This window comes from Dendropsophus ebraccatus, chromosome 1 (assembly GCF_027789765.1).
Source record: "Dendropsophus ebraccatus isolate aDenEbr1 chromosome 1, aDenEbr1.pat, whole genome shotgun sequence".
Taxonomy (NCBI): domain Eukaryota; kingdom Metazoa; phylum Chordata; class Amphibia; order Anura; family Hylidae; genus Dendropsophus; species Dendropsophus ebraccatus.
The window spans coordinates 197,842,507-197,868,965 of record NC_091454.1 but is presented as its reverse complement, the minus strand read 5'-3'; the positions used below and the strand labels follow the sequence as shown (position 1 = coordinate 197,868,965).

Here is a 26,459-nt window from a genome sequence, read left to right as displayed (position 1 = left end):
CCTCAAACTGTGGCAAAACTACAATTCCCATCATGCCTGGACAGCCAAAGCTAAAGCTTTGGTTGTCCAGGCATGATGGGAATTGTAGTTTATAACTTGGCATTAATGTACGATTACTAGCTCAATAATAATACCAGAGCCATGGCTTCCCTTTTGTTCACTTGGAGCAAAGTTTTAGTTTAGAGCCCTAACCCTGCACCTATATACCCTGGCCAGGGCAAAGTGTCCAGTCTTCCAGTACTTATCAGCCGTTGTATGTCCTGTAGGAGGTGGTATATTATTTCCAGTCTCCTGCTCTGGACAGTTCCTAACATGGACAGAGGAGGCAGCAGAGAGCACTGTGCCAGACTGGAAAGAATACATCACTTCCTGTAGTAGGACATACAGAAGCTGAAAAGTACTGGAAGACTTGAGATTTTGCCCTGGCCAGGGTATGTAGGTACAGAGTTAGCGCTCTAAACTGAACCTTTGCTATAAATGAACACAAAATAAGTTATTTGTTATTCTTATTTCTTCTTCTAATTTACAAGTCTGTATAACTTTCTGACATCAGCTGATTTAAAAACCTTTTTTTTCTTCAGCGTTTCACTTTAAGTTGTGCAAACACCTAGAAGTAGGGGCACACTTCTACCCTAAAAGCAACTTTTTACTGAGTATTAGACTGAATGTAAATGTATTGATTGTTTGTGGTGGATTATGGGACTCTATGTGTGACTATTCATTAATGGAGGGGTTGTATTACATATAGCAGCTTATATTACTAGCAACATTATATACAGGAATTACTGACAGATACAGGTTCAAATTCTATATTTATACTGTTATCTAATTTTTGCCCATCGAGCTGTTTTACTCCCACATTACTGATGCCCCATAGGTCAGGCCTCATGTCTATACCTAGTGTATAATGGGCTGCACTTTGCCCTCCAGCGAGGAAGCCGATTTGTAGACGGACTTTGTCCAATGTAATAAAAAACCTTTCGCGGAAAGGACACTCAAGTAATAAATAGAGACCAGCGAGGGGTATTTTAGAGGGGGTATATAAAAATGGGCTCCCCCCCCATATAATAAAGAGACATAAAAAACACTCAAAAAAACCTATCACAGGACAGGGTTAAATTCCTGTCCTGTGATATTTTCTACTAACATATAAAGGATCTGAGCACCGAGACCCCATATATTGCTTAAATGAAGGGGCCGTGCTGTCTGTTTCACTTGGAAGAGTTTAATTATTGTAGTCACTGCACAGACCTTAAAGGGGTACTCCAGCGGGAAGAAAATATATTTCAGATCAACTGGTGTCAGAAAATGCCAGAGATTTCTTTTCTTCCAGTACTTATCAGCTGCTGTATGTCCTACAGGAAGTAGTGTATTATTTCCAGTCTGACACAGTGCTCTCTACTGCCACCTCTGTCCATGTCAGGAACTGTCCAGAGCAGGAGCAAATCCCCATAGAAAACCTCTACTGTTCTCCAGACTGGAAAGAATATACTTCACTTCCTACAGGACATACAGAATCTGATAAGTACTGTAAGACAAGAGATATTTTTTTTTATAGAAGTAAAGTACAAATCTCCTGCACTTTCTGGCACCAGTTGATCTGAAGGATTTTTTCTTTTTGCTGGCGCACCCCTTCAATAGCTGGGGATTATCATTGGAGTTGATTAACATGCAGATAACAACAGGATAAGTAACCTAACTTGATCCCTGAAATTATTTATTTGCTGTTTCCTCAACGATTCCTGGCATTCCATATTAAAATACATATTTCTCATTTCCCTTAACCCCCTCCCATTTACATATGATTCTCAATGCAAACCACTCTAACATGTATCTGCACCTGGATAAATTTTCCTACAGTGCCACCACAGGGGGAAATGAAGTATTACACAGTTCCCATTCATATCCAGTGCCGGACTGGGGTACCTGTTGCCCACCAGAGGAAATGATCCTTGGGGCACACCAAAGAAGAATCGGTAAAAAGCGACATACTGACCCGGCCCTATCCTGGATTCATCTGGATCTGCGACAACTCCCTTGTGAATGACATGTTTTCAGTCGAACTATAACTCTCAGAATACCCTACACTTATGAAGATTTAATGAAGGGTATGTTGGGAGTTGTAGTTTCAGACAGAACAAACCTTTAATAATTGATTGTTGTGCAGAAGCTTCTGGTGTCCGTAATTTGTTACAACCATCAGCCCTGAAGGTCCAGCACTATATGTCTCTACAGTGGCAGCTCATGTGTACTACAACTCCCAGCATATCCTGAGGGATGCAGACTATCAGTAAATGCTGGGAGTTGTAGTGCTTGCAGCTGTTGTACCTGGAGGATTCTTGGTGTATTGTACACTGGAGGCTTTGTGGGAGATGAGAATACATAGTTATGTGGGGGCTCAGTGTGTGGAAGTGACCCCAGAACAGCAATAAGATATATATTATCACCATACTGTACCTCTAAACATACCATCACACTGTTACTGACCATATCATCCATCATCATACTACTACCCCCTTCATCCTCCTGCCCCTCCATCATTGTACTACTACCCCCTTCATCCTCCTGCACCTCCATCGTCATACTATTACCTCCTTCATCATCCTCCTGCACCTCCATCATCATAGTACTACCCCTCTCATCCTCCTGCTCATCCATCATCATACTACTACCTCCTTCATCATCCTCCTGCACCTCCAAGATCATACTACTACCCATTCATCTTTCTGCCCCTCCATCATTATACTACGCCCTTTATCATCATACTACTACCCGCTTCATCCTCCTGCCCCACCATCATATTACTACCCCTCCATCATCCTTCTACCCCATCATACTACTACCCCCTTCATCCTCCTGCCCTTCCATCATCATATTAGTACCCCCCTCATCCTCCTGCCCTTCCATCATCATAGTAGTACCCCCCTCATCCTCCTGCTCCTCCATCATATTACTACCCATCCATCATCCTCCTACCCCCTTCATCCTCCTGCCCCTCCATCATCATAGTAGTACCCCCTTACCCTCCTGCCCTTCCATCATCGTAGTAATACCCCTCATCCTTTTTCCCTTCCATCATCATAGTAGTACCCCTCTCATCCTCCTGCTCCTTCATCATATTACTACCCATCCATCATCCTCCTACCCCATCATACTACTACCCCCTTCATCCTCCTGCCTCTCCATCATCATAGTAGTACCCCATCACCCTCCTGCCCTTCCATCATCATAGTAGTACCCCTCATCCTTTTGCCCTTCCATCATCATAGTAGTACCCCCTCATCCTTTTGCCCTTCCATCATCATAGTAGTACCCTCTCATCCTTTTGCCCCTCATCAGCATACCAGTACCTCCCTCATCATTCTCCAGCCACTCCATCTGTATTTAAAACAACAAACAGCTATACCTACCTCACCTGTAAGGTTCCGCTTGTGCCCCAGCGACTCCTCTCCCCACTCTGCTTGAGTGAGAACGAACGCTGGAGGGGGCGGGGCTTGCCAGGACATGGCTTTTCCGGGGCTGTCTCCTCAGAGTCGGGCAGACCCGGCAAAACCATGTATTTATCCTGCTGCAGCTGAGGGGCCCACTGAGGACAGGCAGCATCATCCTATGGCTGTCTGGGGGCCCCAGCTGCTGGACAGGCAGTGGGAGTGGGGGAGGGGCCCACTCCCACTAGTGGCCCAGTCCGACACTGTTCATATCAGTAGGCTGTCTGTCTTATGCAGGGTAGGTAAAGTCCTCCACAGAGTAAGACACCCTTTTTTACTACCAAATAATAAGAATTTTTGTGATCCTATTGCAACACACTTTCTCCTAGTTCTTAGTGTTAAAGGGGTTATCCTGCTCTACAAAAACATGGCCACTTTTCCCCCTCTCTTGTCTCCAGTTCAGGTGTGGTTTGCAGTTATGCTCTATCTACTTCAATGGAACTGAGTTGCAAACCCCTCCCAAACTTGACACAAGAGAGGGGGGAAAAGTGGCCATGTTTTTGTAGTACTTGATAACCCCTTTAAATACCGCCATGCCTGTTATTTAGTATTACCTGAGGTACGGACAGCTCCTGATTCAGGCCCACACGAGAATACATCATGAAATAAAGCCCGCAACAGAAGAGGAACATGAATATCATCATCTGTAAGGAGAGATGGATTTTAGGGATATTCGGCATATGGCAATCAGAAAAAATACTATAGGATATGTGCAATGGGTTAAATAGTATTTGCAATCTGTGTTGTGTATATTAAAGGAGTACTCCAACAAATAAGTTTTCTTTAAAATCAACTAGTGCCAGAAAGTGCTAGAGATTTGAAATTTACTTCTATTTAAAAATCTCCAGTCTTCCAGTACTTATCAGCTGCTGTATGTCCTACAGGAAGTGGTGTATTCTTTCCAGACCGAAGACCAGGAGAGGTTTTCTATGGGGATTTGCTGCTGCTCTGGACAGTACCTGACATAGACAGAGGTGGCAGCAGAGAGCACTGTGTCAGATTAGAGAGAATACACCACTTCCTGTAGGGCAGTCATGTCAAACTCTGGCCCACGGGCCAAATCGGGCCCATGATGCCATTATTTTTGCCCCACCACGCTTTTCCATTGCTGTGGTAAATCTGGACCTCCTGACGTTGCAGCAGATTATAATATGGGTGGTCCGGATGTCCGCTCAGACCACCCATATTATAATCTCGTAGGCCAGAGGCTACTATATATGAGACTATTTTAGAGACTGGCTTCTATATAAGTCACTATTGGGAGGGCTGGCTACTTTATAAGACTACTGGAGAGGGCTGGCCACTATATAAAACTATTGGCAAGGGCTGGCTACTATATAAGAGACGATTGTAGGGACTGTTTATTACATAGGAGACTATTGGGGAGGGCTGGCTACTATATAAGAGACTATTTTAGGGACTGGCCTCTATATAAGTCTCTATTGGGGAGGGCTGGCTACTTTATAAGACTATTGGAGAGGGCTGGCTACTATATTAGAGACTATTAGGAGGGCTGGCTACTATATAAGAGACTATTGTAGGGACTGACTTCTACATAAGAGACTATTGGGAGGGCTGGCTACTATATAGGAGACTATGGGAGAGGGCTAACTACTATATAAGAGACTATTAGGAGGGCTGGCTACTATATAAGAAACTATTTGGAGGGCTGGCTACTATATAAGACATTATTGGGAGTGTTGGATACTATATTGGGCATAATTGGGAAGGCTGGTTACTATATAAGACACTATTGGGAGGGCTGGCTACTATATAAGACACTATTGGGAGGGCTGGCTACTATATAAGACACTATTGGGAGGGCTGGCTACTATATAAGACACTATTGGGGGCTGGCTACTATGTAAGACAATATTGGGAGGGGGGCTACTATGTAAGACACTATTGGGAGGGGGGCTACTATATAAGACACTAATTGGAGGGCTGGCTACTATATAAGACACTATTAGTGGCTGGCTACTATATAAGACACTAATTGGAGGGCTGGCTACTATATAAGACACTAATTGGAGGGCTGGCTACTATATAAGACACTATTGGTGGCTGGCTACTATAAAAGACACTAATTGGAGGGCTGGCTACTATATAAGACACTATTGGGAGGGGGGCTACTATATAAGACACTATTGGGGGCTGGCTACTATATGAGACACTATCGGGAGGGCTGGCTACTATATTGGGCACTATTAGGTGTGCTGGCCACTATATGGGTCACTATTGGGAGGGCTGGCTACTATGTGGGGCTCTAATAGTAGCCCTGGCTAGTATGGGGGGCACTATTGAGAGGGGGGGGCTACTACATGGGGCATAATCATGGGATTACCTACTGCTTGAGGGATATAATGGGTAACTACCATGTGGGGACAATTACTTTAGGATAGGCAGTGCCAGAAACGCCACATGCACTTTTCATTAAATATCAAGACTGGCCCGCGACTTTGTCCAATTTTTTAATTTTGGCCCACTGTGTATTTGAGTTTGACACCCCTACTGTAAGACATACAGCAGCTGATAAGTAATGGAAAAGTAAATTACAAATCTCTATGGGCCACGGCGAACGGATGATTTTCGGCGGAAAGTGACGATTTGCATATTTTTTATACGCAAATGGCCGATCTGCGAATAAAATATTCGCAAATCGCCACTTTCCACCGAGTACGCCAGGGGGGCGGAAAGGGAGCGTGTAGTGGGCGGAACGGAGGGCGCGGACTCAGAGTCCGCGCGATTTACCATCCGTTCCGCCCAAATGTACGCCGAAACCTACTCCAGTCCTCAGCTGGCGTAGGTTTTCGGCAGTGCGCACCGGCGCGCACGGGATTTATGTAGAGGCAGTCCGCCTCTACATAAATCCCCGTAGCGCCGGAGCTGCGGGGGCATTTATAAGTCTGGCGTAAAAAACACCAGACTTAATAAATGCCCCCCTATAACTTTTTGACACCAGTTAATCTGAAAGAATTTTTTTTTTGCTGGGGTACCCCTTTAATGAATGGATTATAAGAGAGCTCACCACTAGCACTCGGCTGAATGAATTCAGAATAATGGGGCAGTAGACTTTCTTCATAAAGGACACCAGCAGCCCCTTAGACTTCTTCTTGGGTTTATCAGTCTTGGTCTTGACACAGCAACAGAAATCAAATCTGTTTTCCTAGTGGAAGATTACAGTGAACTTAGGGATCAGTGATATACAGAAAAATCATAACCCCCCCTTTCCTATGATATATGCTCCAGCATTATGTTACCTCTTGACGCTTAGAATCCAAAGACACAAGGGCCACAAACATGGAGATCTGCAGGATAAAGTTAAACAGGATGGCAAGTGCTGCATTCAGGGCGAAGGTCCGAACAGCAGGCATCTGGGTAAGGGCACCTGTACCAAACAAGATGATTCAAGCTGATGATTTGGAACAGTAGAAACATTAAAGGGGTACTCCGGTAAAAGGATATTTTCTTTTAAATCTACTGGTGTAAGAAAGTTTTACTTCTATTTAAAAATCTCAAGTCTTCCAGTACTTATCAGCTGCTGTATGTCCTGCAGGAAGTGTTTTCTTTCCAGACTGACACATTTCTCTCTGCATGCACTTCTGCTAATGTCAGGAACTGGCAGATCCCCACAGGAAACCTTTCCTACTCTGGACAGTTCCTGACATGGACCAAGGTGGTAGCAGGAAGCATTGTGTCATACTGGAAATAATCCTCCACTTCATGCAGGACATACAGCAACTGATAAGTACTGGAAGACTGGAGATTTTTAAATAAAAGAGTGGTGTCCCACCACGGGTGTTCCTTACCTCTTGTTTGCACCTGTCGCAAAAGCTTCTTACTCCAGATTTAGTGGTGATGGAGTGCATTTTAAAGTTTCAGCACTAGATGTCAGTATTTTCTATATGTATGCTCGTTTGCGCAGCTAAGGTTAGGATTGGCTTACTGTTTTATGCTACCATGTGCTTTTGCTGACCTATAGGAGATGCTCTCTACTTCTAGCCTATCTCTCCTCTTCTTTCTTTTGCACACATTCCTTTCCACCACTCACAGGGTAGATTGCTTAGCCCTGTGGGAAGTTACTTGGTGGGAGGAGGTGTAGCATCTGCTCTTACCCAGATTCTTGTGGGAAAAGGACAAACAAAGCAGACGTCACTTCTGTAGCCAAGCCAGGACCTGGCTCTGCCAGGACCCTCGTCCGGGACAAGTATTTCAGTCTAGTCTAGTCTAAGACATGTTTGGTCAGATGCAGCTAGAGACACTCAGTTCTTTCAGTACTACAGTGGTACCTCGGTCTAAGAGTAACTTGGATTAAGAGCGCTTAGCAAGAAGAGCTCACAGTTTTTAAAAATTGTAACTTGGTTTAAGAGCATTGCTTTGGTTTAAGAGCTCACGGGAGGGGCATGGTCTGCATAGCGGGGTCTACAACACTGTACTCTGACCCAGGAAGTCTCCTTCACCTTCCATATCACATGCACTTCAGGCTGGTGCTTGTATCAATGGACAGGTCTGTGACGGTAATATTTTCATAGCTGTAACCCCTCTATGTGCCCACATCTGTCATGTTCATTCCTTCATGCTCCCTGCAGTCTCTGTCAGCCCTTGTATTTTCAATCCTCTCCATTCCTGCTATAATGTCCCTGCACTCACACTCAGCTATACACACTGCTGCTATATTGTGCCTGCACTTATACTCAACCATTAACACTGCTGTATAAAAAAAGTTTCTGTCACTGTCCTCCTGCACAGCTCAGTGATTCTCATTTACTGATTGGTCCATGCTGATCACAACCTCTTCCCCATTGCTGTCATGTGACCACAAAGACCCAGCAGCCCTGCTTCTCTATTCTAGCCTGTTGTACTACGCCCCTGTATAATGGGGATCTGCAGCTCAATCCTGTGTCTGCAAACTTCTGCTGTTTTTTTCAGGTTTATGCACTTACTATACATTATACACCACATGCTGATTGCTATACTGTACGGTAATGTATTATATGACATATTCAGCTGTTTCTAAATGTTTGTTTCATTTGTTTTACATGTTATTCAGAATAAGAAATCATTATTTTGGGGGCGTGGAAAGAATTGTCGGCATTTCATTGATTTCTTATGGCAAAATTTGCTTTGGTTTAGGAGCGAAATGGATTACAAGCATGGTCCTGGAACAAATTATGCTCGTAATCCAAGGCACAACTGTATCTACTATGCAGTGCTAAACAATACAAAGGGAGAACATCATATCCCACACTGTGAACCAGTCTAGAAAGTGCAGGGCAGTATCTTGGTATACAAAAGAGGAACTAGCCTGGATAGGACAAAGCTACCAGAAGGTCTACGTATCCTATCTCGCAGTGCAGGTAACTGGGATGCTCCGGGAACTTAGCTTGACCCAGGTAACCACGGCTGGGGCTTGTATCACCCTAGGAGAACGAGTCACTCAACACTGTAGGACAGAAGGTGGTCAGACTATAGTCTATACACGGGTACAAGTAAACTTCTCTCAAGTTCCGGCAGAGTACATTGCTACATTGGGTTGGGACTCCCTTGACAAACTCCTCTCCTCTACTCTATAACTCTTCAAGCACCACTACAACTACCTCTACTCTACTTCTTCAAGCATCTCCTCAAGCACAACCAAGTGAAGCACTAAAATCTGTGAAAAGATCTATCTATTTTCTGCAAAAGTGTATTGTACCACCAAGAGACTGTACAGTAAAGCTGTTATATTTTTATACCACTGGTACTCAGTCATCCTTTTCTCCGCATCGGCACCTATCCATACTAGCCGAACACCTTATTTATTTTTCCCCTTTCTGTGGGTGGCGGTACCAATAGCCTGGGTGGGTCAATTGGCACTCAGGACTACTGTGACAAGAGCCCAAGGGACCCATTACAGCCCGGCAGGTCAACAACCATTTCTGGGGAATACAGCCAGCCTCTATACAAAGCAGGTACCAACATCACACCTGTGTGCTGGACTAGCACTGGCATCACGACTATACCATCCTAGACTGAGCTGTACAACAAAGCTTATAACATCCATTAATCAGTCCTACTCCACAGTAAATTACATATGTTGATTTGAAAGAAAAATATTTTCATCCCTTTAACACATGGAAAAGATTTCTAAATGAATTACCTAGAAAAAAGCACAGAGACTCCGACAGGCTGCAGAGTAGCATACTGGGGGCTACACCACCAAGTACTCTTCCAATTTGTTCCTCTCTACTTTCACCCTCTCGCCGTTCATCTCTCTGTAACAAGAGCAGAATTACTGTTTGTTTACATGAATGTCTTTGTTGTAAGCCTAAGAATACTATAGTTTTCAGTATGGTGACTAGTGTTGAGCGTACTTGGCCAACTGTTTGGGTTCGGCAATGTTCTCCGACCCCGATCGCTCAGCGTTTGGCTCCCAGCAGCTGGAGAAGATGGATGCAGCCCTACTAAGTCCTGGAAAACAAGGATACATCCTTGTTTTCCTGGCAGCCCTAGGACGGCATCCAACTTCTCCAGCCTCAAATCCCAAGCATTTGGGTTGGGAGAACGTTGTCAAACCTGGACAGTTTGGCAAATCTGCTCAACACTAATGGTGAAGTTTACAATGACATTTTTGTACCTGAAGCTCCAGAACGAAGATAAAGATGTTGTCTGCTCCGATGGCTAGAACCAAGAAAGGCACAACTTCTACAATGATGAGCGAGGATGGTAGCCCAATGTAGCAGAAGAAGCCCATCGATGATAAAACTGCCCCCAGGACAACCAGAATGCCTCCAAAACCAAGGGTCACTTTGGAGTCCACCTGAAGAGAAATAGCAATCATTACAATAATATACAATGGAGTCAAAAATTGTATATCTTAAAGAGTTTTTTTGAGGTGTTGCTTGGTGCCTTTGACAATTGGCCCCCCATGAACAGACTGCACTGGTGGCAAGTCTGGCTTTGGTTGGCACTCCAACCAATTACTAATGTATATGGGTATTTTGGTTGTAGAAGATTGTGTCTCACCAGGACTCTCCGGCAGCTGCTGTACTCTCCCAGGGCAAGGGCAATGTACACGAAGATCACCAGGTAACTTATTGTAAAGATAGGAATGTCTTCTGTGGTGGTCCGACTGATCTCATCCTCCAGAGATCTCTGTTGACAAGATCAATTTAGAAATCAGAAAAGAAAAGTAGAAAAGACAAAGAATTTCTCTTATAAAAGGAGCTTGTGACATTATTACAAGAGTTTTTGAATTGCAAAGACTCTACTGAAAGTTCACATACTAGGTCAGGTCCATATTTTTCTCCATGAGGATAGGTAATACTGGGGAAGCAAAGACATTCGACTTTCAGTGGCGTTGTGGTATCCCACCACAATTGTTTCTAGTCTGGCACCTGTCGCAGAAGCCTTGTACTCTAAAGTAGAGTGGTGATGAGGTAGTATATGAGTTTCACCACCAGATGTCACTATGTATAATTGTATGTGTTGCACAGCTGTAGTTACTAAAGGGTTACTGTTCTGTTATCTGATTCTGTGAACCAATGGGAGATGCTCTTTCTTTTCTACCTATTCCTGTCTTTCTTCCTTTGCACACTCTCTTCTCCACCACTCACAGGGGTTCTTACACACCCTGTAGGAAGTAGTGGACAGACACACGTGTATGGAGAACACAGAGACTTTCTTTCAACAAGATATACCTACAGACACTATGCAGTGTTAAGCAGCTAAAAGAGGACAAGTCAGAGATCACCCCATCCCACGCAGAGAGCCTCTCGTAACAGAGCAGGGCGGTATCCTAGACAGAGGAACTGACCCGGAAAGAGCAAAGCAACCATAATCAAGGTCTATGTACTCTATCTCGCAGGGCAGGTCACACAGGATAATTTTGGACACTTAGCTACTCTCAGGTAAACAAGACTGGGGATTGTTTCTTCCTTGTAGGACGGGTAACCCGACACCGCAGGGTAGAAGGTGGTTCTAGCGACAGTAAGGTCGAAACATGGGCACAAGTATATTCTCAAGTATTCTCCTTCAAGTATTTTTGCCGTTACGACACTTCCATCACTGGCTAAGCTGTACCATACCACCACCAACCACCACAGAAGTGGCGTCACCAGGAACAACTTAGCAGATGACTGGTCGAGCACCACAGGGTAGCTATAATAAAGGCAGACCACGCCAATGCTACAGGGCCCATGTAAAAAGGGGGCCCGCAGACATGGATCTGGCCTTTTACCTGTGAGTTTTCGTGATGAACACTCACAGTTAAATGTTGTGGTGCTCTGACTTTGCCATTAGCTTCCTGTCCTGCCAGTCTCTTTTGTGGTCAGAGACCTCTCTCTGTCCCAGCAGTGACGTCACTTGTGCGCTTTAGAGCTGAGAGAAAGAAAGAAGGCTGAGAGACTGTGCAGGGCCAGGTGAGAACGTGTATGGGGGGTAGTCATGGAGAAAGCCCAAGTAAAATACCCAGTGCCACAATATACTAAACCATCTCAACGGGTTTTCCCTGGGTGATAGTGGGTTCATCAGGTGAATTGCTTAGTTGCCACTTCCCACTATTTTGCCGCAGAGTAAGTGGATCCATCTAGAGCCAGGTTATCATTCATGGGCAGTTCTGCATCACGTATTTCTATCATGAGTATTTGTTTAGCTTTTTATATGATTGGTCTAAAACCAAATTGTTTCCTATGTTTGTATTGTCTGGGACCAACAAAATGTATACAAATCTGTACCCCCCCCCTCCCCAAACCACTGGTACCGTCCCATAGGTTGAGTGAATACATAGCTGCTGGGGGCAGATTCCTACTAGTGCCGATATTACAGAGAAAAAAAACAACTTTTATTCTTGAGGTGTGGTGTTAAAGAGGCGGGGCCTAAAGCATCTGCAACGCCTCTCACTTATTGCTACCCCCCCTTCTTCTTTTAGGTTACACCCCTGGGCTGGCTTTTCCTAATCTGCACCAAACAAATCAAGCACATGTGCCATTGTGATGTAAAACTTATGACGGCACCAGGCATGTATTTACTCAACTTACGGAACGGTACCAGTGGTTTCGGGGTCTGTACAGATTCGCTTTAAGGTGCTTTTTATTGTTATGGTTATGTTTTATGCTGTCGTAATATTATGTGCAAATATAGAAAGATCTAGTAGAAAAGAAATAATCTGATCGATAGAATTTTAGGTTTAGAATCTGAAGGAGGAAAAGGAATGGGAACCATAACACTTACTTCTGCCATATAGGCTAACGATAAGTTACTTTTAGGATCTTTCTGATATTCTTCTATAATTTCAAGGTATCTCTTCTCCCATTCCAAAACGTAGTCAAACTTGGGGTCAGAACGTGCAAAATTGTTCAGAGAGATGGTCAGAATCAAAGCTTCTGACTGCGAGAAGCCATTGTCTGAGAACACAGGATAAAGGTGGGTTAGAAATATCGGGAATGGCGGTATTGAAAACTGAGGCTAAATCGATTGACCCCATCGAGTGACCCCAGGCACACATAGATTGGCATTCCAGACTTCTTAATAGCAAATATCACTGGCTGACTATGTAATATAAAAAATGGGGGCAGGCTAGTGTAAATCCAATATGGTGGTGTCCAAATTTTTTTTTTTTAAATTGCATTCACTCTATAGAATCACTTACTGGTTGCAATTGGCTCTTACCATCATAACCTCCCACAGCGAGGAAGGGGAAGACAGGGGCACCATAATTTGACATGCAGCTTAGTTCCAGGTCTGTAATGTCCTTAAATGACAATGGTGAGCTGCAACGGAAAAAAAAAGGATTAAATATATATATTATTCTTTCCAGTCTGACACAGTGCTCTCTGCTGCCACCTCTGTCCATGAAAGGAACTGTCCAGGACAGGAGAGATTTTATATGGGGATTTGCTATTTTGGACAGTTCCTGTCACGGACAGAGGTGGCAGCAGAGAGCACCGTGTCAGACTGGAAAGAATACACCACTTCCTGCAATACATACAGCAGCTGATAAGTACTGGAAGAATTGAGATTTTTAAAGGGAAGTAATTTAAAAAATCTGTATAACTTTCTGACACCAGTTGATTTAAAAACAAATTATTTTCTCTGGAGCACCCCTTTAAGGGGTCCAGGATATATATTATCAATAAGAATAATTAAAACTGGTGGAGAAGAGGGGGCAAGGGCAACAAAATGAATGACTGTCTATCCAATGGCTGCCATACAAGAATGACTGGGCACATTCCTGGAGAGTTTGTCCCATAAGTCCCATATTCACAATTATATTAGCAGTTGATACAGAAGTATACCATTTCCATATTGATCTAGAAATTGACCAGGCCCATACATGCTGAATGTACTACTACTTATTATGATGTGGCGATGTGTTGGCCTGGCATTGCCATCCTAGACCTACTTGACGCAGTACAGGAAATGATCCCTCCATCCCACACGGCCCGTCTGTCCAGACACCGTCTGTGTCACCTCCATGTTGAAACTGGTCCTGTTGTTCTGGAAGTATTGCATCAGGCTATTGACAGCACAGTCTGTTTTTGTGGGATTTTTGGGATTCAGGGGTGCGTAGCAGACATCTTCTATGCTGACGTTCTTCTTATGCTTCTCTGACCACACCTAGAGAAGGAAGTAGGAATGAATAGGACTAGCGGAGATGCTGGACTGGAAGAAGGAATAAATAGGACTAGCGAAGATGCTGAACTAGAAGAAGGAATGAACAGGACTAGCGGAGATGCTGAACTGGAAGAAGGAATGAACAGGACTAGCGGAGATGCTGAACTGGAAGAAGGAATGAACAGGACTAGTGGAGATGCTGAACTGGAAGAAGGAATGAATAGGACTAGCGGAGATGCTGAACTAGAAGAAGGAATTAGCAGGACTAGCGGAGATGCTGAACTGGAAGAAGGAATGAACAGGACTAGCGGAGATGCGGAACTGGAAGAAGGAATGAATAGGACTAGCGGAGATGCTGAACTGGAAGAAGGAATGAACAGGACTAGCGGAGATGCTGAACTGGAAGAAGGAATGAACAGGACTAGCGGAGATGCTGAACTGGAAGAAGGAATGAATAGGACTAGCGGAGATGCTGAACTGGAAGAAGGAATGAACAGGACTAGCGGAGATGCTGAACTGGAAGAAGGAATGAACAGGACTAGCGGAGATGCTGAACTGGAAGAAGGAATGAATAGGACTAGCGGAGATGCTGAACTGGAAGAAGGAATGAACAGGACTAGCGGAGATGCTGAACTGGAAGAAGGAATGAATAGGACTAGCGGAGATGCTGAACTAGAAGAAGGAATGAAAAGGACTAGCGGAGATGCTGAACTGGAAGAAGGAATGAACAGGACTAGCGGAGATGCTGAACTGGAAGAAGGAATGAACAGGACTAGCGGAGATGCTGAACTGGAAGAAGGAATGAATAGGACTAGCGGAGATGCTGAACTGGAAGAAGGAATGAACAGGACTAGCGGAGATGCTGAACTGGAAGAAGGAATGAATAGGACTAGCGGAGATGCTGAACTGGAAGAAGGAATGAACAGGACAAGTGGAGATGCTGAACTGGAAGAAGGAATGAATAGGACTAGCGGAGATGCTGAACTAGAAGAAGGAATGAACAGGACTAGCGGAGATGCTGAACTAGAAGAAGGAATGAACAGGACTAGCGGAGATGCGGAACTGGAAGAAGGAATGAACAGGACTAGCGGAGATGCTGAACTGGAAGAAGGAATGAATAGGACTAGCGGAGATGCTGAACTGGAAGAAGGAATGAACAGGACTAGCGGAGATGCTGAACTGGAAGAAGGAATGAACAGGACTAGTGGAGATGCTGAACTGGAAGAAGGAATGAATAGGACTAGCGGAGATGCTGAACTGGAAGAAGGAATGAATAGGACTAGCGGAGATGCTGAACTAGAAGAAGGAATGAACAGGACTAACGGAGATGCTGAACTAGAAGAAGGAATGAACAGGACTAGCGGAGATGCGGAACTGGAAGAAGGAATGAACAGGACTAGCGGAGATGCTGAACTGGAAGAAGGAATGAACAGGACTAGCGGAGATGCTGAACTAGAAGAAGGAATGAACAGGACTAGCGGAGATGCTGAACTGGAAGAAGGAATGAACAGGACTAGCGGAGATGCTGAACTGGAAGAAGGAATGAACAGGACTAGTGGAGATGCTGAACTGGAAGAAGGAATGAATAGGACTAGCGGAGATGCTGAACTGGAAGAAGGAATGAACAGGACTAGTGGAGATGCTGAACTGGAAGAAGGAATGAATAGGACTAGCGGAGATGCTGATCTAGAAGAAGGAATGAATAGGACTAGCGGAGATGCTGAACTGGAAGAAGGAATGAATAGGACTAGCGGAGATGCTGAACTGGAAGAAGGAATGAATAGGACTAGCAGAGATGCTGAACTAGAAGAAGGAATGAACAGGACTAGCGGAGATGCTGAACTGGAAGAAGGAATGAACAGGACTAGCGGAGATGCTGAACTGGAAGAAGGAATGAACAGGACTAGTGGAGATGCTGAACTGGAAGAAGGAATGAATAGGACTAGCGGAGATGCTGAACTGGAAGAAGGAATGAACAGGACTAGTGGAGATGCTGAACTGGAAGAAGGAATGAATAGGACTAGCGGAGATGCTGATCTAGAAGAAGGAATGAATAGGACTAGCGGAGATGCTGAACTGGAAGAAGGAATGAATAAGACTAGCGGAGATGCTGAACTGGAAGAAGGAATGAATAGGACTAGCGGAGATGCTGAACTGGAAGAAGGAATGAACAGGACTAGTGGAGATGCTGAACTGGAAGAAGGAATGAATAGGACTAGCGGAGATGCTGAACTGGAAGAAGGAATGAACAGGACTAGTGGAGATGCTGAACTGGAAGAAGGAATGAATAGGACTAGTGGAGATGCTGAACTGGAAGAAGGAATGAACAGGACTAGCGGAGATGCTGAACTGGAAGAAGGAATGAATAGGACTAGCGGAGATGCTGAACTGGAAGAAGGAATGAACAGGACTAGTGGAGATGCTGAACTGGAAGAAGGAATGAATAGGACTAGCGGAGATGCTGAACTAGAAGAAGGGATGAACAGGACTAGCGGAGATGCTGAACTGGAAGAAGGAATGAACAGGACTAGCGGAGATGCTGAACTGCTGTTACCATCTGCCACGCTACCATGTTATGACCTCTACCTGCTGTTAGGTTTCCACAGCGCACGCTGAGAATGTCCATTTTCTTACCTTCATCCTCAGCGCTGTTGTCACTAAATCTTCTCTTTAATATATAATTTAGCTGATGTTTTTTGAAAACTGATGAACATATCTATATCATTAAATAATCTGGTGTTACATGTAAATCAATGGCCCTTAAGGCAAGGGAATCCCATAAAACATAGTTCTGGGCTGCTGAATGTGGCATCAGATCTGCCCCCCTGACATTCAGGATGAGAGCGCTGACAGTCTGTATGGCAGATCGCCCACTTTTTCAGCCCTTTACTTGCATCTGTGCATTTTCTAAAACTCTGACTAATGAAGAGTACCATAATAATACCATAATAATTGATGGTACAGTGAATAAATCCCAGCAGACAGACCCCAATGTTTACAAAGCTACACTGGATCAGCGTGGTCACGTGAACAATAATAACTTTTTATTAATAGACCCATGAAAACTCAGACATGCGGTGGGTTACCCAGATATAGCTGTCAACGCGTTTCAGGTATTACACCCTTAATCTTGACTGATACCAGCAGTAGAAATCTCAGCATATACTGTATACTTGAGTCTACAATGTTTAGACATTGATCGGTATTCCTTAAATGCCTACGTAGGGAAAACACCTTAAATTGGTATTCCCAACTCCAAAAGTTATGCCCTATCCCCTGAGAAGCTGATCAGTGGGGGTCCTACTACTGGACCAATCACAAGATGATTGGAGGGGGTCCCAGCAGCTGGACCAATCATTCAGATCCCTACCTAATACCCATTAAAATTTTTAAATTAAGGAGGTGGATACAGATAATTTGGCTGATTTTTCAGCATCAGTAAGTTAGAATGACTTTCCTATCATGTGTATGGCCAACTAAAGACAACGAGAATAGCAAATTATATGAATATGACTTTTTTATACATGACAGATTTCAACCATTGAACTCAATAAAACTTACCAAGTGCACTTCTACTTTTACATGGTATTGGTTGGGCCAAGTAAAGATTGCAACTTGGGACAAGATTTCACAGCCTATGATCAGGTAAATGAACGTTCCTATGATTGTTCTTTCCCGATCACCAGCGATCAGGAATCCTTGCTTGTTGGCTGATCACATGTTTTCACTACATTATTTGTCATGTTGTAGAACAAATAAATAGTTGTCCATTCAAACTTTTTAAAAGTTATTAAAAGTATATAGATATATAGCAGGAAGGAAGTACCCTTTCACTAGATTTAAGTTTTTGGGCCACTTAAGGTCGTCAGCACTCGCTTCCCCCTCTTTACACACAGACAGCGAGCAAGGAGGAGCAGAAGGGGCTGCCCAAACAACTCTTAGATTGTTTGGGTTGCCTATTGAAGTCAGTGGCGGTCTGCTGCTGCCGATCCTTTTACACAGAGCAACGTGCAGCAGATTGTTACTGTAAAAGTCGTTATCTTTCAGCAAGTTGAAAGACCACAATCAGCTGACATTGTGCATGATCTGTGGGTTATCAACTAAGTAAAGCCGATAATTGTTTCGTATAATAGGGCTTTTACTCTAGCACAGTTTGGCTAAAGACTGACACTTAAGGAGCCAGTCCTGGTAAACTTCTTGTCCAGGTACTAAGGTAAGAACCTCCAGCCTATCTTCATTTCGATGACTATTCTAGAAGAGCAAATTAGGAATTTCCTCCAGGAAATTTTACTTTATAGTTGGTTAAGGAAGAAGAATGGATAATTCCTCACACTCTGGTCTAGCCTATGCCAAATCCATTAGTAACACAACGTCTGTTTGCCTCTGTGACAAGAGTTGACACAACAGTGTATTGTACATCTTATTTGCTAACATTGACTGATTTCGACATTGTATGAATCACTACTTACTAATCTAATGGGGAAACAATTGTTTATTTATTCCTGAAACTCTGGTGGTTTCCGAGGGCATACATGTCATAGCGGGCCTAAGGACATGTGGGGCATGAAGAACAGTGACCAAACATAGGCCCGTCCCATCCTTCTTTAGCTTGGGTTGGTAGGTAGTTAGATAGGTTGGGTAGTGGAAACCTGCACACATCTGCTTACACATAGCAAATGAAGGAAAGCTGTCTTAAAATCATACATCTAATTAGTCCATAGTTACATACAGCTCAGCAGGTAAGACGCCAATCGGCCATGTTGATGTCTGGTGACAGCTGTTTCGCGCTATCCAGCGCTGGATAGCGCGAAACAGCTGCACCTGACATCATCATGGCCGATTGGTGTGTTTCCTGCTGAGCTGTATGTAACTATGGACATACTGAAATAAAATAAGCATGATGTTCTGCACGATATGATGGCGAGTGCCGCCCCTTCTTTATACTGGCATTACTTTGTAGTTTTCTGACTGAGCACCCCATCTAGCAGATTCACCCCTCCGCACCACTGCACCGAGCAGTCCCTCTGCAATAGCGGGAATAGACTCCTAGAGGTAGCACTAGCTGTGCTGCTCTGTGTCTTTTCTATGATACATCTAGTTAGTTCCGTAAGGATTGGATGAAAGAATCAACATTTTGGTCTACATTTGAAATCAGAAGAAGAAAAGAATACATGAAGGTATTAGTGTACTTACTACAATACTTTGCAGCGTGTCCTGCAGGTCCAGAAGTTCCAGTAGGATATCCGGGGAGAGAATTCCACTAAAATTCAGTTTTCCAAAAAAGAGGGAATCGTAAGGGTATAGAGGACGATTTTGGACGGTGATGATCAGCTGGTTAGTTCTGAAGAACGGCCCAAAGTTGGCATCATGGAAGTCCTTTTCCTGTCTGGCTCTACTATTTGGCGCTGACCACAGTTCTACAGGATCTGTGGTCAACTGGATTAAGGCCATGCCGCATGAGAGAACGACAACGACAGCTAGAGAGATGGCAAAGACGCTCTTAGGATAAGAAGCTATACGAGTGCCCCACCATTGAAAAGCTTTCTCCAATGAGCGATTGGTCACGTAGCTGATGTTCTCTGTGCAGTTCAGGTCAGAACGTTGGACACGTGGGGGCTCTTTGCTTTGTTTCTTGCCTCTCTTGCACCTATCGGCTGTACAAGTTGTAATCAAAAACACAAAAAAGAAGAACAACAAAAGACCTAAGACTACAATGCTTATTATTAAGTATCCATCTAAGGGACCTATCTTGAAAGAGTCTGGCAGCGGTTCTGGTGCAGGAATTTTTGGGCATGCTTCTTTACAGTCCTGACAAGTGCAGGCAGTATCTAGATCTCCGCCTGGTCCAACACTACAACTCCACACTGTGCTACTATGTGGCACGATACCTCCACCAACCTCAGTGTCATTGTTTATCAATCTGAAATCGATAATAAGTGGTGCCAGTCCATTGCTGATGTCACCTTGGAAATCAAGCCAGCGCTGACTGGTGCAATACTCTGCTCCAAATTGGCCGCACATGGTAGAAATAGCATACCCACCGGTGGCGGGCAAGCGGACATTCCTACAGGAGTTGAAGGAACTGTCTGCAAAGTCTCTCTGAAAAAAACACTGATACTCCAGTACTCCAGTTTTGTTTTCCCCACCGGCATTGTACGGGACTGTGCGGACGACATTAATGAAAGTGCTCTGGTTCGGGCTGCAAGTGTTCTGACAATGAACGTTAGCAAAGTTTTGGGCACAAGATGGACACCGATTTAAGATGGACTTAGATAGCGAAAAGCTATCCCTGAGGCTTTGTAGCTGTGGATAGGAGCAGCAGGCATATGTATTGTTGTCTCCATTATACAACATTGGGCAAATTTCTTTTAGGATATTGAGATGTGCCCCGCTTAGTTTTCTGGCTTCTGTGTTGGATTCACAAGGAATTTTTGTTTTAAGCAAACTGTTGGTCACCTCAGGATTCGGGCCACACTCATCGTAAATAGAGCAGAAGCCATTCTGTTTTATGGTGGTCTCTCCTTGAACCTGGAAATAAGAAAAAAGAAGGGTCTGAAGTTTGGCAATACTATAACAGTAACATAGTCAAGAAGGACGGTTTGTTAAATGTTAGCACAGAGGGCACAAGCTTAAAAAAAAAAAGTGAACTTTGTCTATGGACAGATAAAAAAAAAGAGCAAAACAGAAAAAAATGTACTGTTTGCTTAAAGTGAAGGTTAATATAAAATAATAATAGGAGACAAATGATCGAGCCAATGAGACTCACTTGGTCATCTCTTCCTAAGGTGTCTTTGTAGACAAGTTAATACCAACACAAAGCCAAGGTTTGTGGTTCTACAGGATAAGGTAATACGGACGGAGGACTGATTCTGAGCAGCCCCTTTAAGAAGCCGAAATTCCATTGACAATCCCAAGCATTGCCGATTCCACCTTAAAGAGATACCAACCTGAAGAAGGACCACAGCCACCAGTATCATTAACGGGAGAATCCTGGACACCATCTTTCTCCCCTTCAAACTAGCCCAGGAGGTGGGAGACAAGTCGGCCAGATGATGTCTGTGCCAGGAGCCGGGATGTTCAGCTGTACAAGCAAAGCTTACAATGTAATATCGATCTGACTTTTCTAGCTTCGGATTCTGCACAGGAGCCAATTGGGAGCGACAGATGTAATAAACCCTGCTGCTTATTAACTAGAAGGGGGGGGGGGGGGGGCGGCTCGGTCTACAACAATCACTGACACAGTGAGAGAAGAACACTAAATACATGCAGGCCAGTTATCTTTGCCGGGCACATCACGCAGTTTTATAGTAATGCTGAATGTATATTTTTACAGACCCTCTATTTCTCTGAATATATGTAGAATGTAGAGTGCCAGTTATATGCACATTTCAATGATACGCTCTGCGCAAAAAGTTGAGCAACTTGAGCAACGTTATGATTTTGAGTTTGAATTTGATTTTAAATCTAATTTGAATTTTAGGGACAATATAGTGTAATTTTAGAATCAAAGGAGCCAAACAGTATGTATATATATATATATATATATATATATATATACAGTATATATATATATGTGGTTTAAGAGTAACTTGGATTGAGAGAGTTTTGCAAGAGCTCACAGTTTTTCAAAATTGTGACTTGGTTTAAGAGCATTGCTTTGGTTTAAGAGCTCCCTGTACTGGATGGGAGCGGTAGTGGAGGAGGGGCATGGTCTGCATAGCGGGGTCTACAGTACTGTACTCTGACCCAGGAACTCTCCCTCACCTTCCAAATCATAGCAGATCCACTTCAGGCTGGGGATTACATCAGGGGACAGGACTGTGGAGGTAATCTCTCCATAGCTATAACCCCTCTCTTCCCAGACAGGCGTTTCTTGGTTGCTGTACTGTTTGTTATTTTCTCTATCATTTCCTTATTTCATTGTTAAATATGGACTCTATTGACTTTGATATGATATGATGTTTTTTTATGCTGATAACAGCTCTTTTCCGGGCAATTAGAGTTAGTATGTGCTTGCTCTGTAGAGTTGCATTATCACTATTTTTGTATGTGCAGTAAGATTAAAATGTTTACCGTATTAAAACAATTGACATTATTACATACTAGTCAAAAGAAGGGTTCTTCAACATGTTTTACATGAGCCACATGCTGCTATAATCTATAAGAAGATGGAATCCTCCATACACATCTTCTCCAGATCTTTCAGGTTTCAGGCCCGTCACTGGCCAAAATTGAGGTTCTGCTCCCTCTAGACATTTTCTATTGGCTTCAGGTGCTTGAAATGTTTCTTACGGAGCCGCTCCTGAGTTGCCCTGGCTGTGTGTTTCAGGTCATTGTCATGCTGGAAGACCGAGCCACAACCACTCTTCAATGCTCTTATTGAGGGAAGGAAGTTGTTGGCCAAAATCTTGCGATACATGACCCCATCCATGCTCCCTTTACTACACTGCAGTTGACCTGTGCCCTTAGCAGAGAAGCACCAACATGTATGATGTTTCCAACCCCATGCTGCACGGTTGAAACTGTGTTCTTGGGGTTGTACTTATCCTCCTTCTTCCAAATGGAGTCAATACCAAAAAGATTTCAGTCTCATCTGACCACATGACCTTCTCCCTGGTCTCCTCTGGATCATCCAGATGGTCATTGGTGAACTTTAAATAGGCCTGGACATGTGCTGGTGTGAGCAGGGGGACCTTGCGTGCCCTGCAAAATGTTAATCCATGACGGTGTAGTGAGTTACTACTGGTAATCTTTGACACTGTGGTCCCAGCTCTCTACAGGTCATTGACCAGGTCCTCTTGTGTAGTTCTGGACTAATTCATCATCCTTACCCAATAAGGCAAGATCTTGCATGGAGCCCCAGACTGAGGAACATTCAGTCATATTGTGTTTGTTCCATTTGCTAATAATTGCCCCAACAATTGTTGTCTTCTCACCTAGCTGCTTGCCCATTGTCCTGTAGCCCATCCCAGCCTTGTGCAGGTCTACAATTTTGTCCCTGGTGTCCTTAGACAGCTCTTTGATATGGCCTATGGTGGAGAGGTTGGAGTGTGATTGATTGACGGTGTGGACTGGTGTTTTTTATACAGGTAACAGGTTCAAACAATGGTGTAAATAATACAGGTAATGAGTGCAGAGTGGGAGGAGCTTCTTTCAGTGAACAAAATGCTAATTAGTTATTTAAAAATCATACAATGGGATTTTCTGGATTTTTTTTTTATAGATTCTGTTTCTCACAGGTAAAGTGTAACTACAATAAATTACACATCTCTCTATTCTTTGTAGGTGGAAAAACCCGCAAAATTGGCAGCATATCAAATCCTTATTTTCCCAACTATATAGAAATCTTTTTGATATTTTCATGTGCATCAACAGGAAAATGAAGGGAATGAAAGAAAAGGGGCAAAAGTCATGAGGATCTATTTATTAAATGGAGATACAAAATAGTTCTCTACCAGGAGGAAGAAGCCTTTTTACTGTGTTCCTTCTGGAGGAGACTCTGGTTTGGCTACTATGAGATAGATTTCTTCCTGCAGGAGGAGGAGTAATTTGCATACTTTTTCCCATGGAGCTTTGCCTGGAGCGTCTCTTTAATGAGAAACAGTGATCCTATTCATAAATACCAAACATTACAAGGACAAATAACTCATAGTGACTCGACCGGATCAGTGCAATTTCTATAGTCACACAAACAGTAATAGGCCATTCCATAAGTAACATGACTTATGCTGCGTTTACACGGAACGAAAATTTGCCCGATCGAACAATTAACGATTTCGAAGTAACAATTTTTTTTTATAAGCGTTTAGATGGAACAATATATCGTACGTAAAATTCGTTTTGCGATCGTTTTGTGATCGCTTAAGCCTATCTCGCACATAGGTAAAATTGGTGAACGACTGTTTACACGGAACGATCTGCAAATTTTTTGCGAACGACGATTTAAGAACATGTTCAAAGATCAAAATGAACCATTTCTCGCTCGTCGTTCGATCGTTCGCTGCGTTTCCACGTACGATTATCGTTCGAATTCGATCGTTATCGTGCAAGTTTGCACGATATTCGTTCCGTGTAAACGCAGCATAACAGCATCAAATAGTTCATCAATGTCAGGATTATCAAGCCAGGCCATAACCCAAGCCAAATTAGAACCCAAGTTTCAGCAATTAATAAATCTGATACCAGTAACCCCTAAAGCCCATATTCATACCTGTATAAAACAAAATTGGCAGGCAGGTGTTAAATATGGCGTTCTGAAATCAGGTCGGCATTCTGGAGTTTTCTAGGCACACTGACTATAACTTTTTTATGGAGTTATCCACCTAACAAATTAAATGCTCCGTACTCACCACATCCCCCTGGTTATTTTGAGCCGTCTCCTGTCTTTCTAGCTGCTGCCACTCCTCAGTAACAAGTTTTTCTAAAAGCCGAACTATATCCAAGATGGTGCTGGCCAGAAAACTACATTTCCCATCATGCATCCCCCGATTGGTCTGTTTCCGTACTCACCCCCTTAGCTTTCTTTCCTGCCCACTGCTGTCATTACTATTGCACTGTAAACACAGGACTGTCATGCGCATGGTGTAGCAGAGCTGATGTGCGCATGGTCTAGCTATGTACTGTAACCTTTATCCGTTTGCCATGGGGTGGGGTTATAGTGCAGGTTTAGATCTCTGCTTGCTGACTGTGAATGAAAACATTCAAACTCCATCCAGACTCTAAGAACATCCATAACACTTACAATATACAGAGCTGTGAAACAAAGACAGGTACATATGCCTGCATTCACTGACAGCAAGCACAGATAGAACTATAACATTTCATATTACAGAAACCTAAGCTCAGGGACACATGTAAGTCTCTGGAAGCAGCACTTTTACTAGCAGTGAAGAGGTGCAAGTCAATAGACAGCTAACCCTGCCCCCCAAAGATATCACATGTTCTGTGTCTACAAAGGCAGGGGGAAGAGGGAGCAGCGTGGTGTCAGAGTGGACTCAGAGAAGAAGATTTTAGACATCCAGAGCAGGTAAGTATGAGAAGAAAAAAAAAGGAAAAGGGTGCAAGATAGGTTATACATGTATATTAGACATAGGGTGGTATTGGGAAGGGGAATTTTTTTCAAATATTGTTTTTGTTACCCGGATAACCCCTTTAAGGCTAGTAAAAATATTTCCGTTTTTGATGAAGGATACATAATACCAGCTGCAAGACTCTAGAGAGGAACGGGAGAGGAACAGAATATGGTGAGATCCTATACCCGACATAAGACATATACGTGTGAACAAACTTTTTATTTATGGTTGAGGATATATTTTGTATAACATGCCTGGGTAGGTCAGGGCAGTTTAGCCTTAAAATATGACATTGCTCCTTGTTTTAGCTGAGAACAGCCTTGATATTTGACCCCAATAAGTGATGCCATCAGATTATCTCAGGGTGCAGAGCTCGGAGGCTGATAAGAGCCAAGCCAAGGACTTCAGCAAGGAACGGAGCCAAGGTAATTCCTAGATCCTCCGCTACTAGTAACCGTCCTACTTATAATGAAAACTCATCTACGTGTCAGCACACTGACGTGCTTTTACAGACTATTTTCTGCACCCTGTGTTCCTTATATTTAGAAATGTCCATATACATAGAAGAAACAATGTAGTAATTTACTGTGGGCCTACAGTATATCCTAAATACAATGAAACCTTTACAAGTAACTGAGTCTGAGAAAAAAAATTTTTAAATTCTGCAAAAATTTGTGTGTGTGGAGGGAGAGTTAACTGATTAACCCCTTCTTTGCTGATACAGTGTTCTTTATTGATACAGAACACCTTACCTATTATTACTTACTTATTTACTTACTTATTTTTGGGTTGTTGAATGAAACGTCTGCTTTTTATTTATTTATTATGGGAAAATGTGCTTTGCTATACGAGTGATTTCGATTACAAGCACGTTCCTGGAACCGATTATGCTCGTAATCCAAGGTTTCATTGTACAGTGCAGCTAAATTGTCAATTTATAGTAGAGTCTTCTCCTTTAACAGAGGGGTGTTCATAAGATCAGTCAACAGGATATGAACACAGAGAGAAAAGCAAAAATAGCAATGGAATGGGAAAGAAGAAGATGAAAGAATGAGAAAGGGAGAAAGCAGAGAGAAACTAATAGGGAGAATGAGAGAGCTCTATTAGAAGATGTAATATGGAGAAATGTGTGCAAGAGGGGAAGAGATAGAGAAGGCAGGTAGAGGAAAGAAATGACTGAGAAGATTGATTTTTTCTCTTTTTTTTTTTTCAATCTACGTCATTCACCCTGTGGAATAAAATAGTTTTATTAGTTTGGCACAATGGAAACACATTTTATTAAAAAGAAAAAAAAAGTGCAATTACA

General features: G+C 43.3%; 1 protein-coding gene across 1 annotated transcript in view; it reads right to left on the bottom strand.

Annotated features, from left to right (window-relative positions):
* The window catches only part of NPC1L1 (NPC1 like intracellular cholesterol transporter 1), a 34,606-nt gene extending 13,446 nt beyond the window's left edge, over positions 1-21,160 (bottom strand). The window contains exons 1-11 of the mRNA XM_069944162.1: positions 21,029-21,160; positions 19,275-20,609; positions 13,870-14,084; positions 13,137-13,237; positions 12,699-12,871; positions 10,494-10,622; positions 10,105-10,287; positions 9,628-9,742; positions 6,749-6,876; positions 6,517-6,654; positions 4,043-4,132 (exon numbers count right to left, since the gene is read on the bottom strand). Coding sequence (XP_069800263.1) covers positions 4,043-4,132; positions 6,517-6,654; positions 6,749-6,876; positions 9,628-9,742; positions 10,105-10,287; positions 10,494-10,622; positions 12,699-12,871; positions 13,137-13,237; positions 13,870-14,084; positions 19,275-20,609; positions 21,029-21,082 — 2,661 coding nt within the window. The 5' untranslated portion in view covers positions 21,083-21,160. The remainder of the gene's footprint in view (positions 1-4,042; positions 4,133-6,516; positions 6,655-6,748; positions 6,877-9,627; positions 9,743-10,104; positions 10,288-10,493; positions 10,623-12,698; positions 12,872-13,136; positions 13,238-13,869; positions 14,085-19,274; positions 20,610-21,028) is intronic.
* Between the last annotated feature and the right edge of the window lie 5,299 nt (positions 21,161-26,459).